Below are 24,437 nucleotides of genomic sequence, written 5' to 3'. Positions count from 1 at the left end.
TCCAAATGCGTAAATTTTTTTTGACATTTATATTCCAGACTTCTTCTCACGCTTTAGGGCCCCTAAAATGCCAGGGCAGTATAAATACCCCACATGTAACCCCATTTCGGAAAGAAAACACCCCAAGGTATTCCGTGAGGGGCATATTGAGTCCATGAAAGATTGAAATTTTTGTCCCAAGTTAGCGGAAAGGGAGACTTTGTGAGAAAATACAAAAAAAATAAAAAATTTCTGCTAACTTGTGCCAAAAAAAACATTTCTATGAACATGTGGGGTATTTATCCTGCCCTGGCATTTTAGGGGCCCGAAAGCGTGAGAAGAAGTCTGGGATCCAAATGTCTAAAAATGCCCTCCTAAAAGGAATTTGGGCCGCTTTGCGCACCTAGGCTGCAAAAAAGTGTCACACATGTGGTATCGCCGTACTCAGGAGAAGTTGGGCAATGTGTTTTGGGGTGTCATCTTACATATACCCATGCTGGGTGAGATAAATATTTTGGTCAAATGCCAACTTTGTATAAAAAAAAAATGGGAAAAGTTGTCTTTTGCCAAGATATTTCTCTCACCCAGCATGGGTATATGTAAAATGACACCCCAAAACACATTTCCCAACTTCTCCTGAGTACGGCAATACCAGATGTGTGACACTTTTTTGCCGCCTAGGTGGGCAAAGGGGTACACATTCCAAAGAGCACCTTTAGGATTTTACAGGTCATTTTTTACACATTTTGATTTCAAACTACTTCTCACGCATATGGGCCCCTAAAATGCCAGGGCAGCATAACTACTTCACAAGTGACCCCATTTTGGAAAGAAGACACCTTAAGGTATTTTGTGATGGGCATAGTGAGTTCATGGAAGTTTTTATTTTTTTGTCACAAGTTAGTGGAATATGAGACTTTGTAAGAAAAATAAAAATAAAAATCATCATTTTCCGCTAACTTGTGACAAAAAATAAAAAGTTCTATGAACTCACTATGCCCATCAGTGTAATACCTTAGGGTGTCTACTTTCCGAAATGGGGTCTGGGCATTGTAGAACCTCAGGAAACATGAAAGGTGCTCAGAAAGTCAGAGCTGCTTCAAAAAGCAGAAATTCACATTTTTGTACCATAGTTTGTAAACGCTATAACTTTTACCCAAACCATTTTTATTTATTTTTTTACCCAAACATTTTTTTTTTTATCAAAGACATGTAGAACAATAAATTTAGCGAATAATTTATTTATGGAGGTTTTTTTTTTGCAAAATTTTACAACTGAAAGTGAAAATTTACATTTTTTTTTGCAAAAAAAATCGTTACATTTTGAAAATAACAAAAAATGTAAAAATTTCAGCAGCAATGAAATACCACCAAATGAAAGCTCTATTAGTGATTAGAAAAGGAGGTAAAATTCATTGGGGTGGTAAGTTGCATGACCGAGCAATAAACGGTGAAAGTAGTGTAGTGCAGAAGTGTAAAAAGTGGCCTGGTCATTAAGGGTGTTTCAGCTAGGGGGGTTGAAGTGGTTAATCCATATGGCCTAAATGAAGCCTTTGAAATCAATTTATGAAGCCCCCCCCCCCCGTTACTACCCACGCCCAATAATCAATTCCTCCTTTGCTTTATGCCCTCACCAAATTCTCTCTTTTTCATGTCACCACGAGCACACATGAAATTCCATATACCTTCCCCCTCCTCTGTCTGACCCAAGACACTTACCCAAGGATCTATTAATTATTCAGTAAGCTATTTCATATATATAGTTTACCTCTATCCGGCACCAAGTGAACCACGTTATTATAGCGACGTTTTAATCACATTCAACATACTCTTTTTATTCCAATTATCCTTTTTACATTGCCATCATACCCTTTTAGTGTCTCTTATTGATATTGATCCAGTTTTAGTAAATAAACCGATGTACTTCATCAAACAATATATATAGTTTACGTCTATCTGGCACCAATTGGGTCACTGAATTATAGCAAAATTTTTAACCATATTCTAAATTTTTAACCATACTCTACATATCCCTCTTTATCCATTAATCCTCTACACATTCCCATTTTACCCTTTTAAGTGTCTCTTTTTGATATTGGTCCAGTTTTAATAAACTAATTATTGTATTTCATCACACCATATATATATATATATATATATATATTTTTTTTTTTTTTTTTTTTTTTTTTTTTACCCACGTTTTATTGCCATAACACACTGTACCTACATGTTTATACCCTCCACTATGCATAAGGATCACCTTATCATTCGCAACAGCTATATGCAAACATTTCATTCTGTTTTTCAAGTATTGCACCCAAAACATTTTATTTTAACAAGGATTTCTTGAAATAGCCTAACACCAGTACCGTTTGTTTTATACTTTATTTTATCGCACCAACAGGGTTATTACAGTATAAAATAAGTCTCCTTTATCCAGCTCTCTCTTCAACTACATGATATGAACGAACGGACTGTCCTCCTGCCAGCCGGTCTCACACTCCCCCTCTCTGACGTGGCATCAGCTTTTGGTTGCTGAGAGACGGGGTGTGACGTACGCAGCCGCCAGACAACGTGACCGGCCGCAGGACCATGTGACCGGCCGTCTCCTTATGCGGCCGCACTGCCACTGCGCTCGCTGCTACAGGTCATGTGATCGTATCACATGACTCCCCAAGGTCCTGCGCCCACACAGGCTCCCCGGAATCATCACCCTTACGTTTTACTTAGAATCAGAGATCGCACCACTGTGATGGTCGATCTTTAGAATAAGGACTCAAAGAGGACTGATTAAAAGCTATTTTCCAAGTCAGCTAACAATTCCCCCCCCCCCCCTCTTTGCTGAGCTCTGACCCGCCTCCTTTGTTTTTGGCGTTTTTTTACATTGTATTTAAATGTATGTAATTTTACTTTTGTGTATGCAAGTCAATTGTACCTGAAGAAGGGGTATATCCCCGAAACGCGATGTACCGCTTGCTTAAATAAAAAGAACCCTCATCAATCCAACCACTGGGTGGTTTTTGCGCTGTGGGATATTCCCTTTTTCTATTAAGAAAATCTAAGGTGTGGTACAAAAAATTGCTATATACCTAACCCAAGTGTCACTATATAATGCCTTTGTCATCCACAGAACAGCTGGTCATGGGGGACCCTCTTGGAATTTCAGAAAAAAAAATAATTAAAAAAATTGATTTTTGGTGTTCAAAAAGGAGAGGGCAGTTTTTTCAGTGCTTCTGGGGTTTCATGGGCAGCATTTCCCTGAAGTACCACATTTTTCACCCTATAAGACGCACCGGCCCATAAGATGCACCTAGGTTTTTGAGGAGGAAAATAAGAAAAAAAAATATTTTGAACCAAAAGGTGTGCTTTTGCTGGGTTTTGAACTAATTGTGGTCTGTGGATGGCGCACTGTTATGGGGGATCTGTGGGTGACGCACTGTTATGGGGGATCTGTGGGTGACGCACTGTTATGGGGGATCTGTGTTTGACATTTATGGGGGGGATCTGTGGATGGCACATATATAGCATCTTATGATATGTGTCATCCACAGATCCCCTCCATAACAGTGTCCCTGTAGTGAATGACCCTCAATACAGGGGGTGGGGGTCACATCTGCTTTTATAATGACCGCGGGACCCGTGCAGTGACTGTATTCTACTACACGGGCCCCGCTCACTGTATAATTGTATCTGTAACAGTTAATTGTTATGTATATAATCGCATAATCAGCACCTGTATACGGTACTTACAACTACAAGCGCTCGGTAGGTAGCAGAGAGGAGGGAGAAGGCCGGCCGGGAGGACGGGGCACTGGCAGCGTGAGTCACTACGTCATGCGCCCACGCCGCCTGCTTCATTCATAAAGTGGGCGGCGCAGGCGTGTGACGTAGTGACTCACGCTGCCGGCGCCCGTTCTCCCGGCCTGCCTCCTCCTTTCTCTCTGCTACCTACCGAGCGCTTGTAGTTGTAAGTACCGTATACAGGCTCTGATTATGCGATTATATACCTAATAATTAACTATTAAAGATACGATTATACAGTGAGCGGTGCCGTGTAGTAGAATACAGTCACTGCACGAGGCCCGCTGTTATTATAAAAGCAGATGCCGGCCCCCAGCCCCTCCTCCCTCACAGCTGAGACAGACACCACTCACTACTGTCAGACCTACCCCCTCTAAACCGGGCCTCTGCATTGGAGAGTGCTTTCAAGTTTATCACACCTCCACTGATATCCATTAAGTCCATTTCATTAATTTCTTAATTAATCCATGGGAAGACCTTTTCAGTTTAGCATTTTCCATTTGGCTATCCAATAATAGCTCCCCCCCCCCCCCCCAAACAAAAAAATAAAAAAAATAAAAATAAAAAATATATATATATATATATATATATATATATGTATATATATATATTTTTACTTAAAAATTCCCATTATACCCCTAGAAGAATACATTGAAAAGTGTCATTTTATTAAATGAAGCATTTCTTCAATTTCCTTATATGTTCTGGCACCCCTAGAGCCTCGGTTTTGGCGTTTTCACTGTTGGGGTGCCTCAGGGTGTCTTCAAATGCGACATGGTGCCTGAAAATTATTCCAGCAAAATCTGCCTTCCAAAAGCCACACGGTGTTCCTCCCATTCTGAGCCCCGCTATGTGCTCATACGGCACTTTACAACCACATATGAGGTGTTGGCATATTCAGGAGTAAATGTTTAACAGATTATGGGGTGCATTTTCTCCTGATACTCCTTGTTAAAATTAAAATTTTATTATAAATTGTATATTATTGTATATTATATTATTGTAAAATATGACATTTTTCAATTTCACTGCCAAGTCTTTCTAAATTCTATGAAACTGCTATTGGACCAAAGTGCTCAGTGAACCCCTTGAAAAATTCCTTGGTGGGTGCATTATCCATAATGGAGTTGCTTTTGGGGTTTTTTCACTGTTGGGGTGCCTCAGGGTGTCATCAAATGTGACATGGTGTCTGAAAATTATTCCAGCAAAATATGCCTTCTAAAAGCCACACAGTGTTCTTCCCATTCTGAGCCCCGCTGTGCACTCATATAGCCCTTTATGACCACATATGGGGTGCTTCTGTAAACTTAAGAATCAGGGTAACAAATATTAAGGTTTATTTTGCTGTTAACCCATGCTGGGTTGCAGGAAAAATGGATCTAAATGGAAAAATCTTCCAAAAAAGTGAAATTTTAAAAATTCACCTCCATTTTCCATTTAATTCTGGTGGAACACTTAAAAGGCATTTTTGGGTGGTTTCTATTATATAAGCCCCACTAAGTGACTTCAGACCTAAACTGGTCCATAAAAAGTGGGTTTTGGAAACGTTCAGAATTTTTTTTTAAATTTCCTTCTAACTTCTAAGCTTTCTAATGTCCAAAAAAAAAACATTTACAAAATGATGCATGGTTTAGTGCTCTCATTAAGAGAAACAAAATAAGAGTATTGCAGGTTTGATACCTTTTAATGGCTAACAAAAATAGAAGTAATGATGTTACATAGCGAGCTTTCGAGACATCACCAGTCTCTTCATCAGGCGTACTACAAAAATATATGAAGAAACAGCAATATATATACAATAAGAACAGAGGCATGGGGGTAATGAATGGACATTTGAGAGAGAAAAAATAAATAAATAAAAAAAATAAAAAATGAACAACATATTAAAGATCTAGAGAATGAGACCTTAATTATCTTACAGATAAGGGGTGTGAAAGTTTTATGGTCTCTAAATTGATGTTATCTCAGAGACCTGGTGCCCCAACTATGTCTTCAGAAGACTCTTTAGATCTTGTAGTGTGTCATAAATCCCGGGGACAAATTCAGTCCAGTATTCAAAGTGTCAAGCAGTGTTATAAATTTGTATTCCCAAATTCTTCTAGCTTTTTGGGATTTGAAGTTACCTTTTAATATGAGAACTTTCATATGTTCTACATTGTGTCCTGGGCTACAGAAATGCTTAGAGACCATAAAACTTTCACACCCCTTATCTGTAAGATAATTAAGGTCTCATTCTCTAGATCTTTAATATGTTGTTCATTTTTTATTTTTTTTATTTATTTATTTTTTCTCTCTCAAATGTCCATTCATTACCCCCATGCCTCTGTTCTTATTGTATATATATTGCTGTTTCTTCATATATTTTTGTAGTACGCCTGATGAAGAGACTGGTGATGTCTCGAAAGCTCGCTATGTAACATCATTACTTCTATTTTTGTTAGCCATTAAAAGGTATCAAACCTGCAATACTCTTATTTTGTTTGTCTTAATGAGAGCACTAAACCATTTTTCTATTGGCTAACACGGTACCAGACTTTTTCCTTTTTCTTTCAACAAAATGATGCAAACATGAAGCAGACATATGGTAAATATAAAGTAATAACTATTTTGTGAGTTACCACTATCTGTCAGAAAACCAAACATATTCAAATTTAGAAAATTGCTAATTTTTCAAAAAATTCTGTACATTTGGGATTTTTTTATAAATAAAGGTAAAATATATTGACTCGCATTCATCACTAACATGAAGTACAATGTGTCACGAGAAAACAATCTCAGAATGGCTTGGATAAGTAAAAGTTATTATAACCTAAAATAAAACGTCAGATTTGCAAAATGTGGCTTGGTCCAGATGGTATAAACTGGATTGGTCTTGAAGGGGTTAATTTATCATGTCATGTATTGGAAAACGGTATACAAATTTTTGTGGTGTGAAATTGAAAGAAAAAAAAATTGCAACAAGGTTTTTTAGGTTATGACATTACGGCATTCACTGTGCGCTAAAATGACGTCCTTATTCTGTGGGTCAAAATGATTACGGTGATACCAAACTTCTATAGTTTTTCTTTTATTTCACTACTAGGGATGAGCGAACCCGAACTTTACAGGTTCGGTGTTCGGGCAGTAGAGGAATCCAGTTATGGATTTCGTTATAACAGAATATAACAGAATTCTATGACGGAATGCAAAACGGAAGCCTTTAAGAGGCATTCCGTTTTGACCCATTAGAATAAAAGTCTATGGCCAACCATAATGGATCTTCGATTATGCAAGACTTTGTTTTTCGTTCTGCATAACGGAAACCAGACGGATCCGCTATGCTTGGCCATAGACTTCTATTATGACAGATCAAAATGGAATGCCTCTTAAAGGCTTCCGTTTTGCATTCTGTCATAGAATTCCTTATATATTCCATTATAAGGGCATAACGGGATTCCTCCACTGCCCGAACGCTGAATCCGAACCTGTAAAGTTTGAGTTCGCTCAGCCCTATTGACTACTTTTAAATAAATAAAAATCTTTTAAATAAAACAAAATGTCTTTGAATCGCCATTTTCTGTCATAACTTTTTAAAATTTCCATCCATGGAGCTGTATGAGGTTTTAATAGTTCAGACATTTTCAGAAGCGGTAATATCTAAATTTTGTATTATTTGTTTTTATATGTTAAATTGGGAAAGAGGGGGGATTGATCAATGATCTTTTGGTCCCTTGTCCCATTCACGCTAAAAGAGATATATTAGGGTGAATAGCATTCTGCCACTCTATCTGCTGAGCTACGGTATGCCTTGTACATAGCTCAGCAGGAAGATTACTTTGACAGCCCTGGGAAACCTCAGAAGGCTGTCATGGTAACTGATCGGAGCCCCACGATGACACTGCAGGGGCTACAATTGGAAAGCAGAGGGAGCCACATCCCTCTGCCTTACCTCACAGATGCCACAATCACTTTTGATCGCAGCACCTGAGGGGTTAAATTACAGCGTGTTTACCATTCCGTCACTGCAGCCAGGTGCCTGCTGCATTTGGTGTGATAGGTCCACTTTAAAAAGAATGTACTGTATATTCAGAAAACTATATATACTGTTGACAATTTTTTTTTGTAATTTTTTTTTTTCCAATCATCCATGTCTTATCTATAAAGATCATGGCCAATGTTTCAGTACATCACGGATCTAAATAGCAGGGAGCAATGAAGTAGTCAGATGGCGTCCCTAGGACACCATCTGACTACTTCATTGCTCCCTACTATTAAGGCCATGAACAAGGTCTGTCACTAACTGAAACGTTGGCCGTAATCTCTGTATGTGCATCTTAAGGATGGAATAATAAGTATTTTATTATAATTTCGAGTGCCGTGAATCTCTACATTCTTAGTCTACTGGGTTTTTACCCTTTTGCAAATTGCGGATCTACAAAACACGGATGCCACCCGTGTGCCTTCCGCAATTTGCGGAATGGAACAGAATAGGCCATTATAGAAATGCCTATTCTTGTCCGCAAAATGGACAAGAATAGGACATGATCTATAATTTTTGTGGGGCTACGGAATGGAGCAACGGATGCGGGCAGCACAAGGAGTGCTGTCCACATCTTTTGTGGCCCCATTTAAGTGAATGGGTTCGCACCCAAGTCGCAAAAAAATGCGGCTCGGATGCAGAACCAAACCACAGTCGTGAGCAAGAGGCTTAAAGAAGTGGAGTGCCACCCTTCCCTGCTATAAAGATGACACTTCCTGTTCTGCAAAGATAACTTCTCAACAAACATGTCAATATCGAGCTGTTAATTCAAGTGCCGCAGCTCAACAGAACTGCTTGCAAATATTAAATAGGTTTGGAATATAAGAAAAAACATGAAAAATATGTGAAATTTTTGGATACATTTTAAATGGAAGAAAAGTTGTAAATTACAGGACACTCCTTACCTCATAATGGCAATCTTTAGATGTGTACAGAGTTAATTTTACCATCCTACTGTCATTTTGGGGTTGAGGAACATGCAACTTGGCAGACAGCTGAAGTGGTAGTTCATCACTTAGAGAAAGAATTTAAAACAATTAAAAAGTTAAATCAATGCATATATAATATGTATATATTTTAACTGCTAAAATGAAAAAACACACAGGTCTAATACTGAAAACATCTTAGGGCTCTTTCACACTTGCGTTGTCCGGATCCGTCGTGTACTCCATTTGCCGGAATTACACGCCGGATCCGGAAAAACGCAAGTGAACTGAGATCAGTCTTCAAAATGCGTTCAGTGTTACTATGGCAGCCAGGACGCTATTAAATCCTGGTTGCCATAGTAGTAGTGGGGAGCGGAGGAGCAGTATACTTACCGCTCGTGCGGCTCCCGGGGCGCTCCAGAATGACGTCAGAGCGCCCCATGCGCATGGATGATCCATGCGATCACGTCATCCATGCGCGTGGGGCGCCCTGACGTCACTCTGAAGCGCCCCGGGAGCCGCACGGACGGTAAGTATACTGCTCCCCCGCTCCCCACTACACTTTACCATGGCAAACAGGACTTTAGCGTCCTGGCAGCCATGGTAACCATTCAGAAAAAGCTAAACGTTTAGCTTAAGGCCGGATCCGGATTAATGCCTTTCAATGGGCATTAATTCCGGATCCGGCCTTGCGGCAAGTGTTCAGGATTTTTGGCCGGAGCAAAAAGCGCAGCATGCTGCAGTATTTTCTCCGGCCAAAAAACGTTCCGGTCCTGAACTGAAGACATCCTGAACGGATTTCTCTCCATTCAGAATGCATGGGGATAATCCTGATCAGGATTTTTCCGGCATAGAGCCCCGACGACGGAACTCTATGCCGGAAAAGAACAACACAAATGTGAAAGAACCCTTAGATTGACAATGCTGTTTGTATCCACGCAGACCAAAATAGCTATGTACAGTAAAAGTCTTTCAAACAGGCATCAATGGGACCAGACTGGTGCAGGTGATAGCCATACGACATATACAAAACTCCCTTGGTTAGAGTGGGGAACCATCAGGAAGAAAAAAGTTAAGTGAAAAGATAAAATATGCTACTATTATTTTTTTTTTTTAAATGGTTAATTATTACTGTCCTTAGCTTTAAACCATTTACTTCCTTAGGATAGTCAACATTATGAATTCTTAGATAACACCCTTAACTCTTTCACCACCTGAGTTTTTTTTGTTTAGTTTTTTCATTTCTGTGTTTTCGTTTTTCAGTCCTTGCTTTTCCTGGGCCAAAACTTTTTTTTTTTTTTACTTTTCACTTCACATAGCTGTATGAGGGCTTTTATTTTGTGGGACAAGTTGTACTTTCTAATTCCACTATACAGTATTGCATACAATGTAGTAGGAAGCTAGAAAAAAAATTCAAATGGGGTGAAATTAGAAAAAATAATTCAAATCTGCAACAGTTTTTGGCTTTTGTTTTTATGGCAACATATGCGGAAAAACTGTCCTATGTGTCCCATGCCTCATTTAATACATGACAATATCCTGCTAGCCTTAGAATCAGCTAACTGACATTGTATGCTGTTATTTATTCTATGATCTACAAGTACACCCAAATCCTTTATTACAAGTGACTCTCCCAGTGTTAAGCCTCATGCACACGTCCGTGGAAAACGGACCGTGAGATACCAGCCTGGATTCCTGCTGAGTGCAGGAGCGCACGGCCTCATTAGCAACCAATGATGCCGTGCGCTCCTGCACTCAGCAGGAATCCAGGCCGGCATCTCACGGTCCATGTTCCACGGACGTGTGCATGAGGCTTTACCTCCCTTGGGGCATATGATGCATGTAGATTACGACCACCCAGATGCATAACTTTACATTTATCCACATGGAACCTCATTTGCCAAGTTGATGCCCAAACACTCAGAGTGTCCATGTCAGCCTGCAGTTTTTGGACATCTTCCATAGATTCCACAGTACTACTTGGTGTCATCTGCATAAATCAAAACAGTGCTATTAATCCCTTCCTCGATATAATTAATAAATATATTTAACAATAGGGGATCCAGCACTGAACTTTGGGGTACACCACTTATAACACAGGACCATTCAGAATAGGAACCATTGTTGACAAGTTTCTGGACACGGTCCTTCAGCCAGTTTTCAATCCAATTGCAAACTATACTTTCTAAGCCTATAGACTTAATTTAACCAATTAAACATCTGTGAGGGACAGTATCAAATGCCTTTGCAAAATCCAACACTACTAAATCACAGCCACCACTCTGTCCAGGCTTTTACTCACCTCTTCAGAAAAGCAAATCAGGTTAGTCTGACTTCTTCTGTTCTTCGTAAACCCATGCTGGTTATCATGTATGATATTATTACCAGTCACATACTCCTGTACATGGTTTATTAAGAGTCCTTCAAACATTTTTCCCACAACAAGATAAGCTTAATGGTCTACAATTACCTGTGGAGGACCTAGAGCCCTTTTTGAATATAGGCACCACATTTGCCTTGTGCCAGTCACTTGGCGCTTTACCAGTCCCTAGAGAATCTATAAAAATTATGAACAGGGGTATAGCAAGAAATTAACTTCTTTAAGAACTCTTCAGTGTAATCTATTTGGACCTGGAGCCTTGATCACATTTAACTTAACTTCTACATATCTACAGTTAGCCAATTGAGTACCGTATTTTTTCACCATAAGACGCACCTAGGTTTTAGAGGATAAAAAATAAGAAACAAAATAGCTCAGACTCCCAATGTTAATCAGAGCTTAGAACAGACATCAAATGTTAATAAGCCCCCATATTAATCAGATCTCCATGTTAATGACTCCCATATTAATTAGCGCTCAGATCAAAGAAAAAATAAAATAAACCAACTTACCACGCCTGCTCTCAACACTGCAGCTCCTGAGACCCATCTCCTGCTCTTCCTGTTCTTCTTGCCATGACTCTGTACGCAGGACACAGCATAGCAGTCACCCGAGGAAGACCAGGAAGCAGTGAGTAAATAGCCTAGGGAACACTGCATTAATCGTTTCCTGATCCTCCTCTAATAATGACCACCATAGTATTTGCCCCATAAAATGCAATGACGAAAAAAAAAAAAAAGTGTGTCTAATAAGGCGAACAATACAGTATATTGCTGAACTATACTAACAGTATTATCAGCACTGGCACCACCAATACCAGCTCCTTTCTCTTCTTTTGTAGATACATGGCTAAAAAAAAAAACATTTAGTAAACCTGCCTTTTCTTTATATTCATGACCCCCCCCCCCTACTTTTTTACCAGTTTTTACGGGACCTACCTGCTCTGAGCTTTTTAGCAGTTATATATTTATTTTTGGGGCATTTATTTTGCCCTCTTTTGCCACCTGCTGTGTTGTGAAGATTTTAACTTTTTTTTTTTTTACAAATTTTATTGAGCTCTTTGTAAATGTCAAAGGGGCTACAGCTGACACTTCAGATCTGTATTTTTAAATGCCCAATTTATTGCCCTTTTAACAGTAGCTGTAAGCCATGTGGGGTTTATTTTTTTTGGCCTTTTATACTTGTTACCTACAGGAATACATTTTGCAGTGTAATTACCCAATATGGATTTAAAGCAATCCCATTTATCCTCAATACTATTATGATAGTATCTGCTCCCAGTCTATGCCCTGAAATGCTGCCCTCGACCTGGGGAAATCAGCCTTTTAAAAATTCTGTCTTTTTTCTCACCCAGCCAGAGTTTGCTTTTTATAGTTCAGGTGGAATATAATTATATTGTGATCACTATTGTCTACTGTTTCATGAACAGTAACATTTCCAACAAGCTCTGCATTGTTAGAAATGATAAGATTCAACTAAGTATCACCCCTAGTGTGATCTTCTACAACAATGACCGGGGTTGACAGGGTTATCCCCAGCCCCACCTATCAATCTGTTTATCCGATCTGCAATATGCCAAAGCCGAGCACCCGGAAGACAATACATTGTTCGCCATTCACAGTCTCCACGACAGATGACCCTGTCAGCGCTTTCAGAATTTTATGATCCCCGCGGTCCGTGACTGCGGGAATCAGAAACTTCAAAATGACACATCTTTTCATTTTTAACTCCATCCCCTGCAGCCCTCATTGTTATGTGTCGGCGGGCTGTGCGGAAGGGGGGAATGTGCAGGCAGTGCAGGAGCTCGATCATCCGCCCACCCTCTCTCATTTCCAGGATGGACGAGCAGTTAGTAGAGTATCAGCACATTGCTGACACACTGCTTGAAACGGCTGACATCTGTGCAGGCACAGATGTCAGCCGTTTAACACATTCCATGCCGCGGTCCTTTTACCCGCTGCTCTGTTGTGGCAGCGGGTGATGATTATCATAGCAACCGGACGCCTTCACAGGCTTCTGGCTTGCCATGGTAAGGCTAAGTCTGATCAGACTTCTGCTAAAGTGTAAAGTAAAAATACAGTACAGTACAATATATAGTGTAATGGATTGTATTATACAGACATCAGACCCACTAGATCTTCAAGAACCAAGTGGGTCTGGGTAAAGAATAAATAAAAACAAGTGAAAAACAAGTAAAAAAAAAAAAAAAAAAAAACATTTATCACTGATTAAAAATTAAAAACATTAAATACACTACACATGTTTGATATCACCATGTCCGTAATGACCTGGTCACTTTTTGGGAGTTTCTACTGTAGGGGTGCATCAGGGGGGGATTTAAATAGGACATGGTGTAAATAAACCAGTCCAGCAAAATCTGCCTTTTAAAAACCTCCTCAACATGGGCCTGACAAAAAAGCATGAATTGCGGTCATATTGGTCCACGAACCCGATTCATCACATGCCCATGTTCTCTGCTGCTATGTCCTGGGCACATTTTGAGGCCATCCTGCGTTTCCTGCACTTTAGTGACAACACCGCCTCCCGTCCCAGAGGCCACCTTGCTTTTGACCGGCTCCACAAAATTCGGCCCCTCATAGACCATTTCAACCAGAAATTTGCAGATTTGTATACCCCAGAGCAAAACATCTGCGTAGACGAGTCCCTGATACATTTTACCGGGCGCCTTGGCTTCAAACAATACATCCCAAGCAAGCGCGCCCGGTATGGGGTCAATTTGTATAAGCTCTGTGAAAGGGCCACAGGCTATACCCACAAATTTCGGATCTATGAGGGAAAAGATCAGACCCTGGAGCCGGTCGGTTGCCCTGACTACCTGGGGAGCAGTGGGAAGACAGTTTGGGACTTGGTGTCACCCTTATTCGGCAAGGGGTACCATCTTTATGTGGACAATTTTTACACAAGTGTGGCCCTCTTTAGGTACCTGTGGTACCGCGCAAACTAGTCGCGCGGGCTTCCCCCAACGGCTCGTTACCACCCGTCTTGCAAGGGGGCAGAGGGCCGCACTGTGTAACGAAGAACTGCTCGCGGTGAAATGGAGAGACAAGCGTGACGTTTACATGCTCTCCTCCATTCACGCAGACACGACAATACAAATTGAGCGAGCAACCCGTGTCATTGAAAAGCCCCTCTCAGTCCACGACTATAATTTGCTCATGGGAGGGGTGGACTTCAATGACCAGATGTTGTCTCCGTATTTAGTTTCCCGCAGAACCAGACGCTGGTATAAGAAGGTGTCTGTATATTTAATTCAATTGGCTCTGTATAATAGTTTTGTTCTCTACAGTAAGGCTGGGAGAACTGGATCCTTCCTCAAATTTCAGGAAGAGATCATCAAGAACCTCCTGTACCCAGGAGGTTCCGTGGCCCCATCCACCAGTGTAGTTAGCAGTCTACACGAGCGACATTTCCCCAATGTCGTTCCTGGTACCTCAACCCAACCGTCACCCCGAAAAAGATGTCGTGTCTGTAGCAGGAGTGGAATAAGGTGTGACACCCGCTATTTCTGTCCTGACTGTCCTGACCACCCTGCCCTATGCTTTAGAGAGTGTTTCGGAAGTACCACTCACAGGTACACTATTAGCATAGGGATCATCTCACCAGGACAGGCACACAGGGCTATTAGGGCCCATTCACTCACACAGCTGCTGCAAACGTCTCCTTTCACATGGGACAAAGTGCATAACGCACTTCGCCACATCTTTGGGCGATTTGCGCTTTGCACATTGACCCATGGGGAAGGAGAGGTTTGTTCTATAAAGGTAAAAAAAAAAAAAAAAAAAAAAATCCCGGCAATGATTTATTCATCCACATCGATTGATGTGAATGGAGAAATCTGGTTTGCCAGGGCATACGAGCTAAGTGGGTATGGATGTAGGGCGGAGCTCCTATGTCCTGGCAGACGCCTTTCCCCTCCATTTTTTTTTTTTTGGCAGAGATTTTTTCATCCACATTGATCGATGCGAATGAAGAAATCTGTGCCGTTCATTTTTTTCTTTCAGCCCAGAGGCTGAACGGAAAAAAAAAATCTCATTACCTGTATGCTCAATATAATGAGAATAGCAGAAACTCCAAAAGCTGGCCATACATGTAATGATTGCGGAGACCCTCAAATGCCAGGGCAGTACAAACACCCCACAACTGACCCCATTTTGGAAAGAAGACACCCCAAGGTATTTGCTGAGGGGCATATTGAGTCCATGAAAGATTTAAATTTTTGTCCTAAGTTAGCGGAAAGTGAGACTTTGTGAGAAAAATAAAATAAAAATAAAATTCCGCTAACTTATGCGAAAAAAATAAAATAAAATTCTATGAACTTGCCAGGCCCCTCATTGGATACCTTGGGGTGTCTTATTTCCAAAGTGGGGTCACATGCGGGGTATTTATACTGCCCTGGCTTTTTAGGGGCCCTAAAGCGTGAGAAGAAGTCTAGGATCCAAATGTCTAAAAATGCCCTCCTAAAAGGAATTTGGGCACCTTTGCGCATCTAGGCTGCAAAAAAGTGTCACACATCTGGTATCGCTGTACTCAGGAGAAGTTGGGGAATGTGTTTTGGGGTGTCATTTTACATATACCCATGCTGGGTGAGATAAACATCTTGATCAAATGCCAACTTTGTATAAAAAAATTGGACAAGTTGTCTTTTGCCAGGATATTTCTCTCACCCAGCATGGGTATATGTAAAATGACACCCCAAAACAAATTCCCCAACTTCTCCTGAGTACGGCGATACCAGATGTGTGACACTTTTTTGCTGCCAATGTGGGCAAAGGGGCACATATTCCAAAGTGCACCTTTCGGATTTCACCGGTCATTTTTTACACATTTTGATTGCAAAGTTCTTCTCACACATTTGGGCCCCTAAATTGCCAGGGCAGTATAACTACCCCACAAGTGACCCCATTTTGGAAAGAAGACACCCCAAGGTATTCCGTGAGAGGCATGGCGAGTTCCTAGAATTTTTTTTTTTTTTTGTCGCAAGTTAGTGGAATATAAGACTTTGTAAGATAAAAATTAAAAATAAAAACATCATCATTTTCCGCTAACTTGTGACAAAAAAAAAAAGTTCTATGAACTGACTATGCCCATCAGCGAATACCTTAGGGTGTCTACTTTCCGAAATGGGGTCATTTGTGGGGTTTTTCTACTGTTTGGGCATTGTAGAACCTCAGGAATCATGACAGGTGCTCAGAAAATCAGAGCTGTTTCAAAAAGCGGAAATTCACATTTTTGTACCATAGTGTGTAAACGCTATAACTTTTACCCAAACCATTTTTTTTTGCCCAAACATTTTTTTTTTTATCAAAGACATGTAGAACAATAAATTTGGTGAAAAATTTATATATGGATGTCGTTTTTTTTGCAAAATTTTACAGCTGAAAGTGAAAAATGTAATTTTTTTGCAAAAAAATCGTTACATTTTGATTAATAACAAAAAAGTAAAAATGTCAGCAGCAATAAAATACCACCAAATGAAAGCTCTATTAGTGAGAAGAAAAGGAGGTAAAATTCATTTGGGTGGTAAGTTGCATGACCGAGCGATAAATGGTGAAAGGAGTGTAGTGCCGAAGTGTAAAAAGTGCTCTGGTCATGAAGGGGGTTTCAGCTAGTGGGGCTGAAGTGGTTAAAACATAACTTTTACTAAGTTTGTTCTAAAAATAATGGGGAAACACTATCTATATTCAAAAATTAACAGTGACAGATCAGTGATAGATTGTTGTACCTGTGGATGGACAGTCCCTATAATGATATGGAATATTCTTACCAGATCAGGGGATACGATTCTGTCCGAACTACACCCGTATGTATGGGTCCAAGCGGTTTAGGTACGCAGTTAGGTTTGTATTTGCTGAATGGAGTCTTCCATGCGACAGGGTCCTACCTAGCCCTAAATCTAATCCTAATGGATGTATTGGGGTAGGGGCTATTAGGCCCTGCCTGTCAGAAATACAGAGCACCCGCCCCGTCAGGAACCTTTCCCTGTAAGGGGTCTAAATCCCTAATGGATTCCCTCTCTAATGTCCCAACATGTTTCGTCCCACTATCTGGGGACTTATCAGGGGAGATATTCGATCTTGGAGGGTTAACTAAAGTAAAGAATAAAAGGGAAAATATACACCAAGAACAGTCACAATTTGTCCCGATTGTATAAGAAAAAAGGGGGATCACAGTAAGTGATCCAGTATTTACTAACCGCTTCAGTAGTTGTTCTGTTGAACGCGGAAGGTGTCGGATGTATCGACAGATCCGATTTTCAGAGACACTAAAAAGACAGTGGTCCGTGTCCTGATAAGTTGCGGGGAAGTGTCACCGGCATCTATGTCTCACCGCCTGTATTATTTTTTTGTCTCAGGAGGGTGGCGCTTGGTGTCGCGCCGGTTCCCCTATTTAAATCCCCCGCTCTGGTACAGCCCAGCGGCCTTTTCAGTCCCACTTCCTGTGCACTGGAACGCACGCTAGTAACGCGTGCCTGGAAGTGAGAGGGAGGAGCGGCCAACTAACAGTGGGGCAGGTCGGAGGTTCGTGACATTACGAGTGCGCGTCTCTCGTTGCATAGCAACCGGGTGACGCGCAACGCGCAGTCTAGTCAGATAACTTGACTTATTCTACATCTGAGCATTGTTTCTCGAACCAGGATTTCTTTGACAGGTTTCAGAAGACCAGTACAATTATTCATTTATTTTAGTCCTAGGTGGGGGAGTTTAATATTATTTTAATTTTATTTTATTTCATTTTACTGGAACTTGGCCTTACGCATGGGCTCTAATGGTCATATCACATTTGCATCCAGTGCCTACATGTGTCACAATGAGGCTCAAATAAAAGGGCCATAGTTCAGTTGGTCATTAAGGCCGTTAGGGTATACTGTCTGCATATAAAATATCCATTTGGCCTCACATTGCAAAATCTTTTTGTCCCAGTTTCCTCTTCTGCCGGTTTGTTTTATTAGGTCAATTCCCATAAACTCCAGGGAGTCCAGTCTTCTGTCATGTTCAAATCTGACATGCCGGGAGACTGATGTTTATCTATCATGTGTAATATCTCCAATATGTTCGCCTATTCTGCGCCTGAACTCTCTTTTGGTCTTGCCGATATACTCTTTTCTGCATTTACAGTTGATTTTGTAGATGACACCCTTTGATTTGCAATGTATCATGTCTCTGATAGTATATACCCTGCCTGTTACATTACTCATGAACGTTTTACCACGGCATACATGTTTACAAGAGACGCATGTACCACATTTGTAACAGCCCGTGACCGGTTTGTCTAACCACGTTCTGGGTGCAGGAGGCCCTACAAAGTGGCCTTTCACAACTTTGTCCCGTATACTCATTCCCCTACTGTAGGTTATACTGGGGTATTCTATAATTACACTCCTTATATCTGAGTCCATTCTTAAGATGTGCCAGTACTTGGAGATAATATTTTTCACATTTGGGGCTGCCTGGTCAAATGTTCTGATTAGGCGGATTTCCTTTGTATCCTTACTCTCAACCTTTGTACCAGATTCCAATGCCCTTCCCTTTCTGTTTTTTAAAAGTAATGCCCGGTCTTGGCTATGTGCAAACTGGAAGGCTGGTTTAAGGGTATGTAAGGGATAGCCTCGGTCATGAAATCTATTTTTCAGGTCAGCGGCCTGTTTCAGAAAGTATGATTTCTGTGAACAATTCCTTTTGATCCGAAGGTATTGTCCACGAGGAATACCCTTGTGATATAATTGTGCTGAGGCCTACTAGTTGTATTTCAATTAATATACAACACCTCAAAGTTCTTGTATTAATAGTATATAAGATGGATATGGCAGGTTTTTTAAGTACTGGATTCAATTCAGATAGCTGGTTGTCAGAAGCGCAGGATGTGTTTTCAGACAAAGCATTCTCCCAAAAAAGATATACACCGTCCTTCAAGGCGGCATTCAAAGAATTAACAAAGACATACAAAGAACAAATTATATCTTGGTGGGAGGTGCAGAGTCTGGAAAACTATCTGAAACACAGCATTGTCCCAAGGGGACTAAGAATCTCTCTGACCCCAGCAGCTAGGTGCAAAAACGCTTCTCTAATGACAAAATGGGAGCAAGAGGCAACTAGTAGTTCCCTGCGCCTTATGCAAATCCTATTAGAACAGGAACGTGTTACCTTAGAGGAGCTAAACACCAAATTAAAAGAACAGATTAACATTACTCAATCCTTTGTATCAGAAGGTGAATTTAATAATAAAGAAAAACAACTCCAGGCTACATTGGAACGTTTCCAATATCACTTAAAAGACAGAAAACATAAACAATTTATCAGAGACCTGGCAGATTTTAGGGAGAATAAAGTGTACACCTTAGTGACTGGAAATAGGTTTGTAACACCAGACACAGACATACCTTCCACTGAAACAGAAGAGTCAGATTCAGACCGAGAACAGAACAGGAATAAGAACCCAATACGTGGAAGAGGTAGAGGCAGAGGAAATTACAGGGGTAACCAACAAAACAGGGGTAATAAAAGTTATTTATACCAAGCTCCGACATACCCTTTACGGAATCGAGCACAACCGCCAGCAACATCAGTTCCGGCCCAAAAATAATGAACCTGTCAACCTGCCCTCTAAACAAATTTGAGATGGGTATTCTTGAAAAAGGCCTTTCATTTGTACCGACCGCTAGATTTAATCTGTTCAAAACAATAGTGGATCTGAATTTGTTTGCACGCGAGCTGAGATGGGTTAAACACTTCAAGAACATAGACAAAAAACAAAGTCATGAGCTAGGAATTCCTACTGAGATGCTAGAAGACGTCAGGATGCTTCACAATCTCGCCTTACCAAGAAGGGGAAGGCCCCTTTACGTCACTCAAAAATAAAAGTAGTAAATATCCACCATGTGGTGATACTAATTGTATTGACGTATTTTTGAACTTGGTAACTAGGGACCTGAAAGGCATGCCAATGAAGTTTACCTCGACAAATTGTACAAAAGAGGAATTGGCAGCCCTGAAAGACCTAGAACAGGATAGAAACTTAACAATAAAACTGTCAGACAAAGGCGGAAATATTGTGATCCAAGATACACTTGACTATAAAATTATGTGTGAGGAACTACTAGCATCTTGAGATTGTTACGAAGTCTTACATGATGACTCAACAGACCAATATAGAAGGGAACTCAAGTTCATTCTGGACAATGCAAAAGCCAAGAACTTAATTGACCAGAATGAACATGACTTCTTGCTTCCTCAATACCCTCAGGTAGCAACATTTCACTCCCTCCCAAAGGTACATAAGGGGACTAGCCCGATAAAAGGACGCCCCATTGTATCCGGGATTGGAAGCCTAGGACAAAACCTGGGAATATACGTGGACAAAATTTTATCACCCTTTGTCACAGCTCTCCCGTCTCATGTGCGTGACACGGGAGACCTTATTGGACAGTTGGAGGGGACCCATTTGGAGGAAGGATCCATTTTGGGTAGCATCGACGTGGAAGCCTTATACTCATCGATCCCCCACAAGTTTGGTCTTCTGGCAGTGGAGTACTTTCTATCCACACGGGGCTGCCAATTCTCTCCACATAATCAGTTGGTGTTGCAGCTCTTGGAATTCTCTCTAACCAAAAATTATTTTCTTTTCAATGGAAAATACTACCACCAGCTCAGGGGCACCGCGATGGGGAGTTCTTGTGCCCCATCATACGCAAATCTGTTCCTGGGCTGGTGGGAAGATACCCATGTGTTTGGGGATGACACCCCAAAGGGCAGTGAGAACATTCAAATATGGTCTAGATTCATAGACGATATTTTCGTGATATGGAAGGGTGATTTAGAGACATTTACCACCTGGACCTAGGGCCTTAACAACAACTCTGTTGGCCTACGGTTTACATCGGAATGTGATAAAACAAAACTTCCCTTTCTGGACATCTATATAATCAAAAATTTGAATGGCTCCCTAGACACCACAATTTACAGGAAGCCAACTTCCAAAAACTCTCTCCTGAGATGGGAGAGTAGTCACCCATATCCCCTTAGAAAGGGTATTCCTTGTGGACAATGCCTTCGGATCAAAAGGAATGGTTCACAGAAATCAGACTTTCTGAAACAGGTCGCTGACCTGAAAAATAGATTTCATGACCGAGGCTATCCCTTACATACCCTTAAACCAGCCTTCCAGTTTGCACATAGCCAAGACCGGGCATTACTTTTAAAAACCAAAAAGGAAAGGGCATTGGAAGCTGGTACAAAGGTTGAGAATAAGGATACAAAGGAAATCCGCCTGATCAGAACATTTGACCAGGCAGCCCCAAATGTGAAAAATATTATCTCCAAGTACTGGCACATCTTAAGAATGGACTCAGATGCAAGGAGTGTAATTATAGAATACCCCAGTATAACCTACAGGAGGGGAATGAGTATACGGGACAAAGTTGTGAAAAGCCACTTTGTAGGGCCTCCTGCACCCAGAACGTGGTTAGACAAACCGGTCACGGGCTGTTACAAATGTGGTACATGCGTCTCTTGCAAATATGTACGCCGTGGCAAAACGTTCATGAGTAATGTAACAGGCAGGGTATATACTATCAGAGACATGATAAATTGCAAATCAAAGGGTGTCATCTACAAAATCAACTGTAAATGCGGAAAAGAGTATATCGGCAAGACCAAAAGAGAGTTCAGGCGCAGAATAGGCGAACATATTGGAGATATTACACATGAGAGAGAAACATCAGTCTCCCGGCATGTCAGATTTGAACATGACAGAAGACTGGACTCCCTGGAGTTTATGGGAATTGACCTAATAAAACAAACCGGCAGAAGAGGAAACTGGGACAAAAAGATTTTGCAATGTGAGGCCAAATGATTATTTTATATGCAGACAGTATACCCTAACGGCCTTAATGACCAACTGAACTATGGCCCTTTTATTTGAGCCTCATTGTGACACATGTAGGCACTGGATGCAAATGTGATATGACCATTAGAGCCCATGCGTAAAGGTCAAGTTCCAGTAAAATAAAATAAAATTAAAATAATATTAAACTCCCCCACCTAGGACTAAAATAAATGAATAATTGTACTGGTCTTCTGAAACCTGTCAAAGAAATCCTGGTTCGAACAACGATGCTCAGATGTAGAATAAGTCAAGTCATCTGACTAGACTGCGTGTTGTGCGTCACCCGGTTGCTATGCAACGAGAGACGCGCACTCGTAATGTCACGAACCTCCGACCTGCCCCACTGTTAGTTGGCCGCTCCTCCCTCTCACTTCCGGGCACGCGTTACTAGCGTGCGTTCCACGTGCGTTCCAGCGCACAGGAAGTGGGAGTGGAAAGGCCGCTGGGCTGTACCAGAGCGGGGGATTTAAATAGGGAAACCGTCGCGATACCAAGCGCCACTCTCCTGAGACAAAAGAAAATACAGGCGGTGAGACATAGATGCCGGTGACACTTCCCCGCATCTTATCAGGACACGGACCACTGTCTTTTTAGTGTCTCTGAAAATCGGATCTGTCGATACATCCGACACCTTCCGCGTTCAACAGAACAACTACTGAGGCGGTTAGTAAATACTGGATCAATTTACTGTGATCCCCCTTTTTTCTTATACAATCAGGACAAATTGTGACTGTTCTTGGTGTATATTTTCCCATTTATTCTTTACTTTAGTTAACCCTCTAAGATCGAATATCTCCCCTGATGAGTCCCCAGATAGTGGGACGAAACATGTTGGGACATTAGAGAGGGAATCCATTAGGGAGAGTCCCTTTACCTTGCGGCTCGTCAGCGTCACTGTCCTCATCGGACTTCTCCTGTGCGCTGGCTCTGTGAGGCTGTGCAGGCCGAGTCGGCGCCATCTAAGATTCCCGCACCACGAACAAAGATGCCGCTTTCTTAACAAACTTGTCCATTTCGCCACTCACTGGAAGGGTCTTTTGAAGATTCGGATGTTCACCGAGCTTAGGGTTACCAATCTTCACCATATTGAGGCTGATAGCTTCTGGTAGCAAGTGATATAGACGGCTGTAGTGCAGGAGCTCAGCAAAGTGTGGCCATGTCAAACGGGCGCAGGCTCTGCCCCCACTTTAATCAAACTCTTAATAACAATAGAGTAAATCAATACTTCTAACTAGAGATGAGTGAAGCTTTGAAAAAATAGATACGGCCGATTCGCCAAAATTCAACAATAAATTTGATTTGTTATGAATAAATTTTTCACGAATTGCGATAAAACAGGCATTTCCAGGCCACTCTGCCTAATCATATTCATGCCACTTGGTGGCCCAATCTCAGTGTGAAGCCTTGGAACTTAAACTGCAGGGAGAGTGTACTGACAAGTGCATTACATTGTAGTGCACCCACATCCATAGTTAAACCATTCTGTAGGTACTTAGCCGACAGTATTACAGGTGTAATTTAACGCCGTCTACATCACTGTGCAGTGCACCAAGAGTCATAGCCAATGCCTGTTAGAAGCCTAGAGTACAGTAAAGCCAAAAACCTGTGTGCGCCTTTGCAGGAGCTGTGTTCACATGGCTCCTTAGTGGAATAAAAAAAAATAAAAAATGGAGGCAGCGTCAATAAAAGTAGTGCAGAAAAAAATGTTCTTTTAATGCATGTTCTGGCAATCCCTTTTACATGTCACTGTTACCGTGAGGACTAATTTACTGTGGTGGACTTAACTATGCAGTGCCCCAAGATCCAAGTAATGGCCCCATGACAAATGGGAGGGTGGCAGCATTAACAGGGACAATAGTGGCCCCATGACAGAGTGGCCAAGGGGGACAGCAGCAGTGGTATACAGCACAAGATGGTGGCAGATCAGAGTAGTAACAGAACCCAAAAACAGCAGTGTGATAGTAAGGCCCAGCAACATTCATATCCTTTAAAAAATTTAACATGTACATATCAGTAGGCCTATTGTAGGAATAGCAGTAGAGGCAGCAGGCAGGTGGCAGTATTAGAATGGTGGCAACAGCCCAATTTGGATAATATTGGGTTCAGGTATGGCAGCACACTACAGTATGATCTTTAGTGGCAGAATGATTTCTGTTGCATCAGGTAGGGATTAGCTAATTTATTTAAAAAATTCGATTCGGCCGGGTCGCCAAGTTTTCCGAAAAAAAATTGGTTTGATCCAACTTTTTTTGTGACAAATCGCGTTAAAAAAAAAATATTCCTGGCTGCAAAGAGCCTTTATGGTGGTGTAGAACATGGTGCCTTGCAGTAACACGCATAGGGAATCTGCTGTGGTAGTGAAATTATACTCTGAGTCAGTATAACATGCAGATGACAGGCGTCGCTCTTAGATTCACTGCACGCTTCACTT

The 24,437-nt window shown here is 41.2% G+C and overlaps 1 protein-coding gene across 1 annotated transcript in view; it reads right to left on the bottom strand.

Moving 5' to 3' along the window:
* The window catches only part of LOC122944578 (GPI inositol-deacylase-like), a 682,600-nt gene that overhangs the window by 568,724 nt on the left and 89,439 nt on the right, over nucleotides 1-24,437 (bottom strand). Inside the window, exon 7 of the mRNA XM_044303000.1 lies at nucleotides 8,704-8,812. Within this exon, the coding sequence (XP_044158935.1) occupies nucleotides 8,704-8,812 (109 nt within the window). The remainder of the gene's footprint in view (nucleotides 1-8,703; nucleotides 8,813-24,437) is intronic.

The sequence above is a fragment of the Bufo gargarizans genome, chromosome 8 (genome assembly GCF_014858855.1).
Source record: "Bufo gargarizans isolate SCDJY-AF-19 chromosome 8, ASM1485885v1, whole genome shotgun sequence".
Taxonomy (NCBI): domain Eukaryota; kingdom Metazoa; phylum Chordata; class Amphibia; order Anura; family Bufonidae; genus Bufo; species Bufo gargarizans.
Note: the sequence above shows the minus strand (reverse complement) of the source record. Positions and strands in the feature narration are given on the sequence as shown.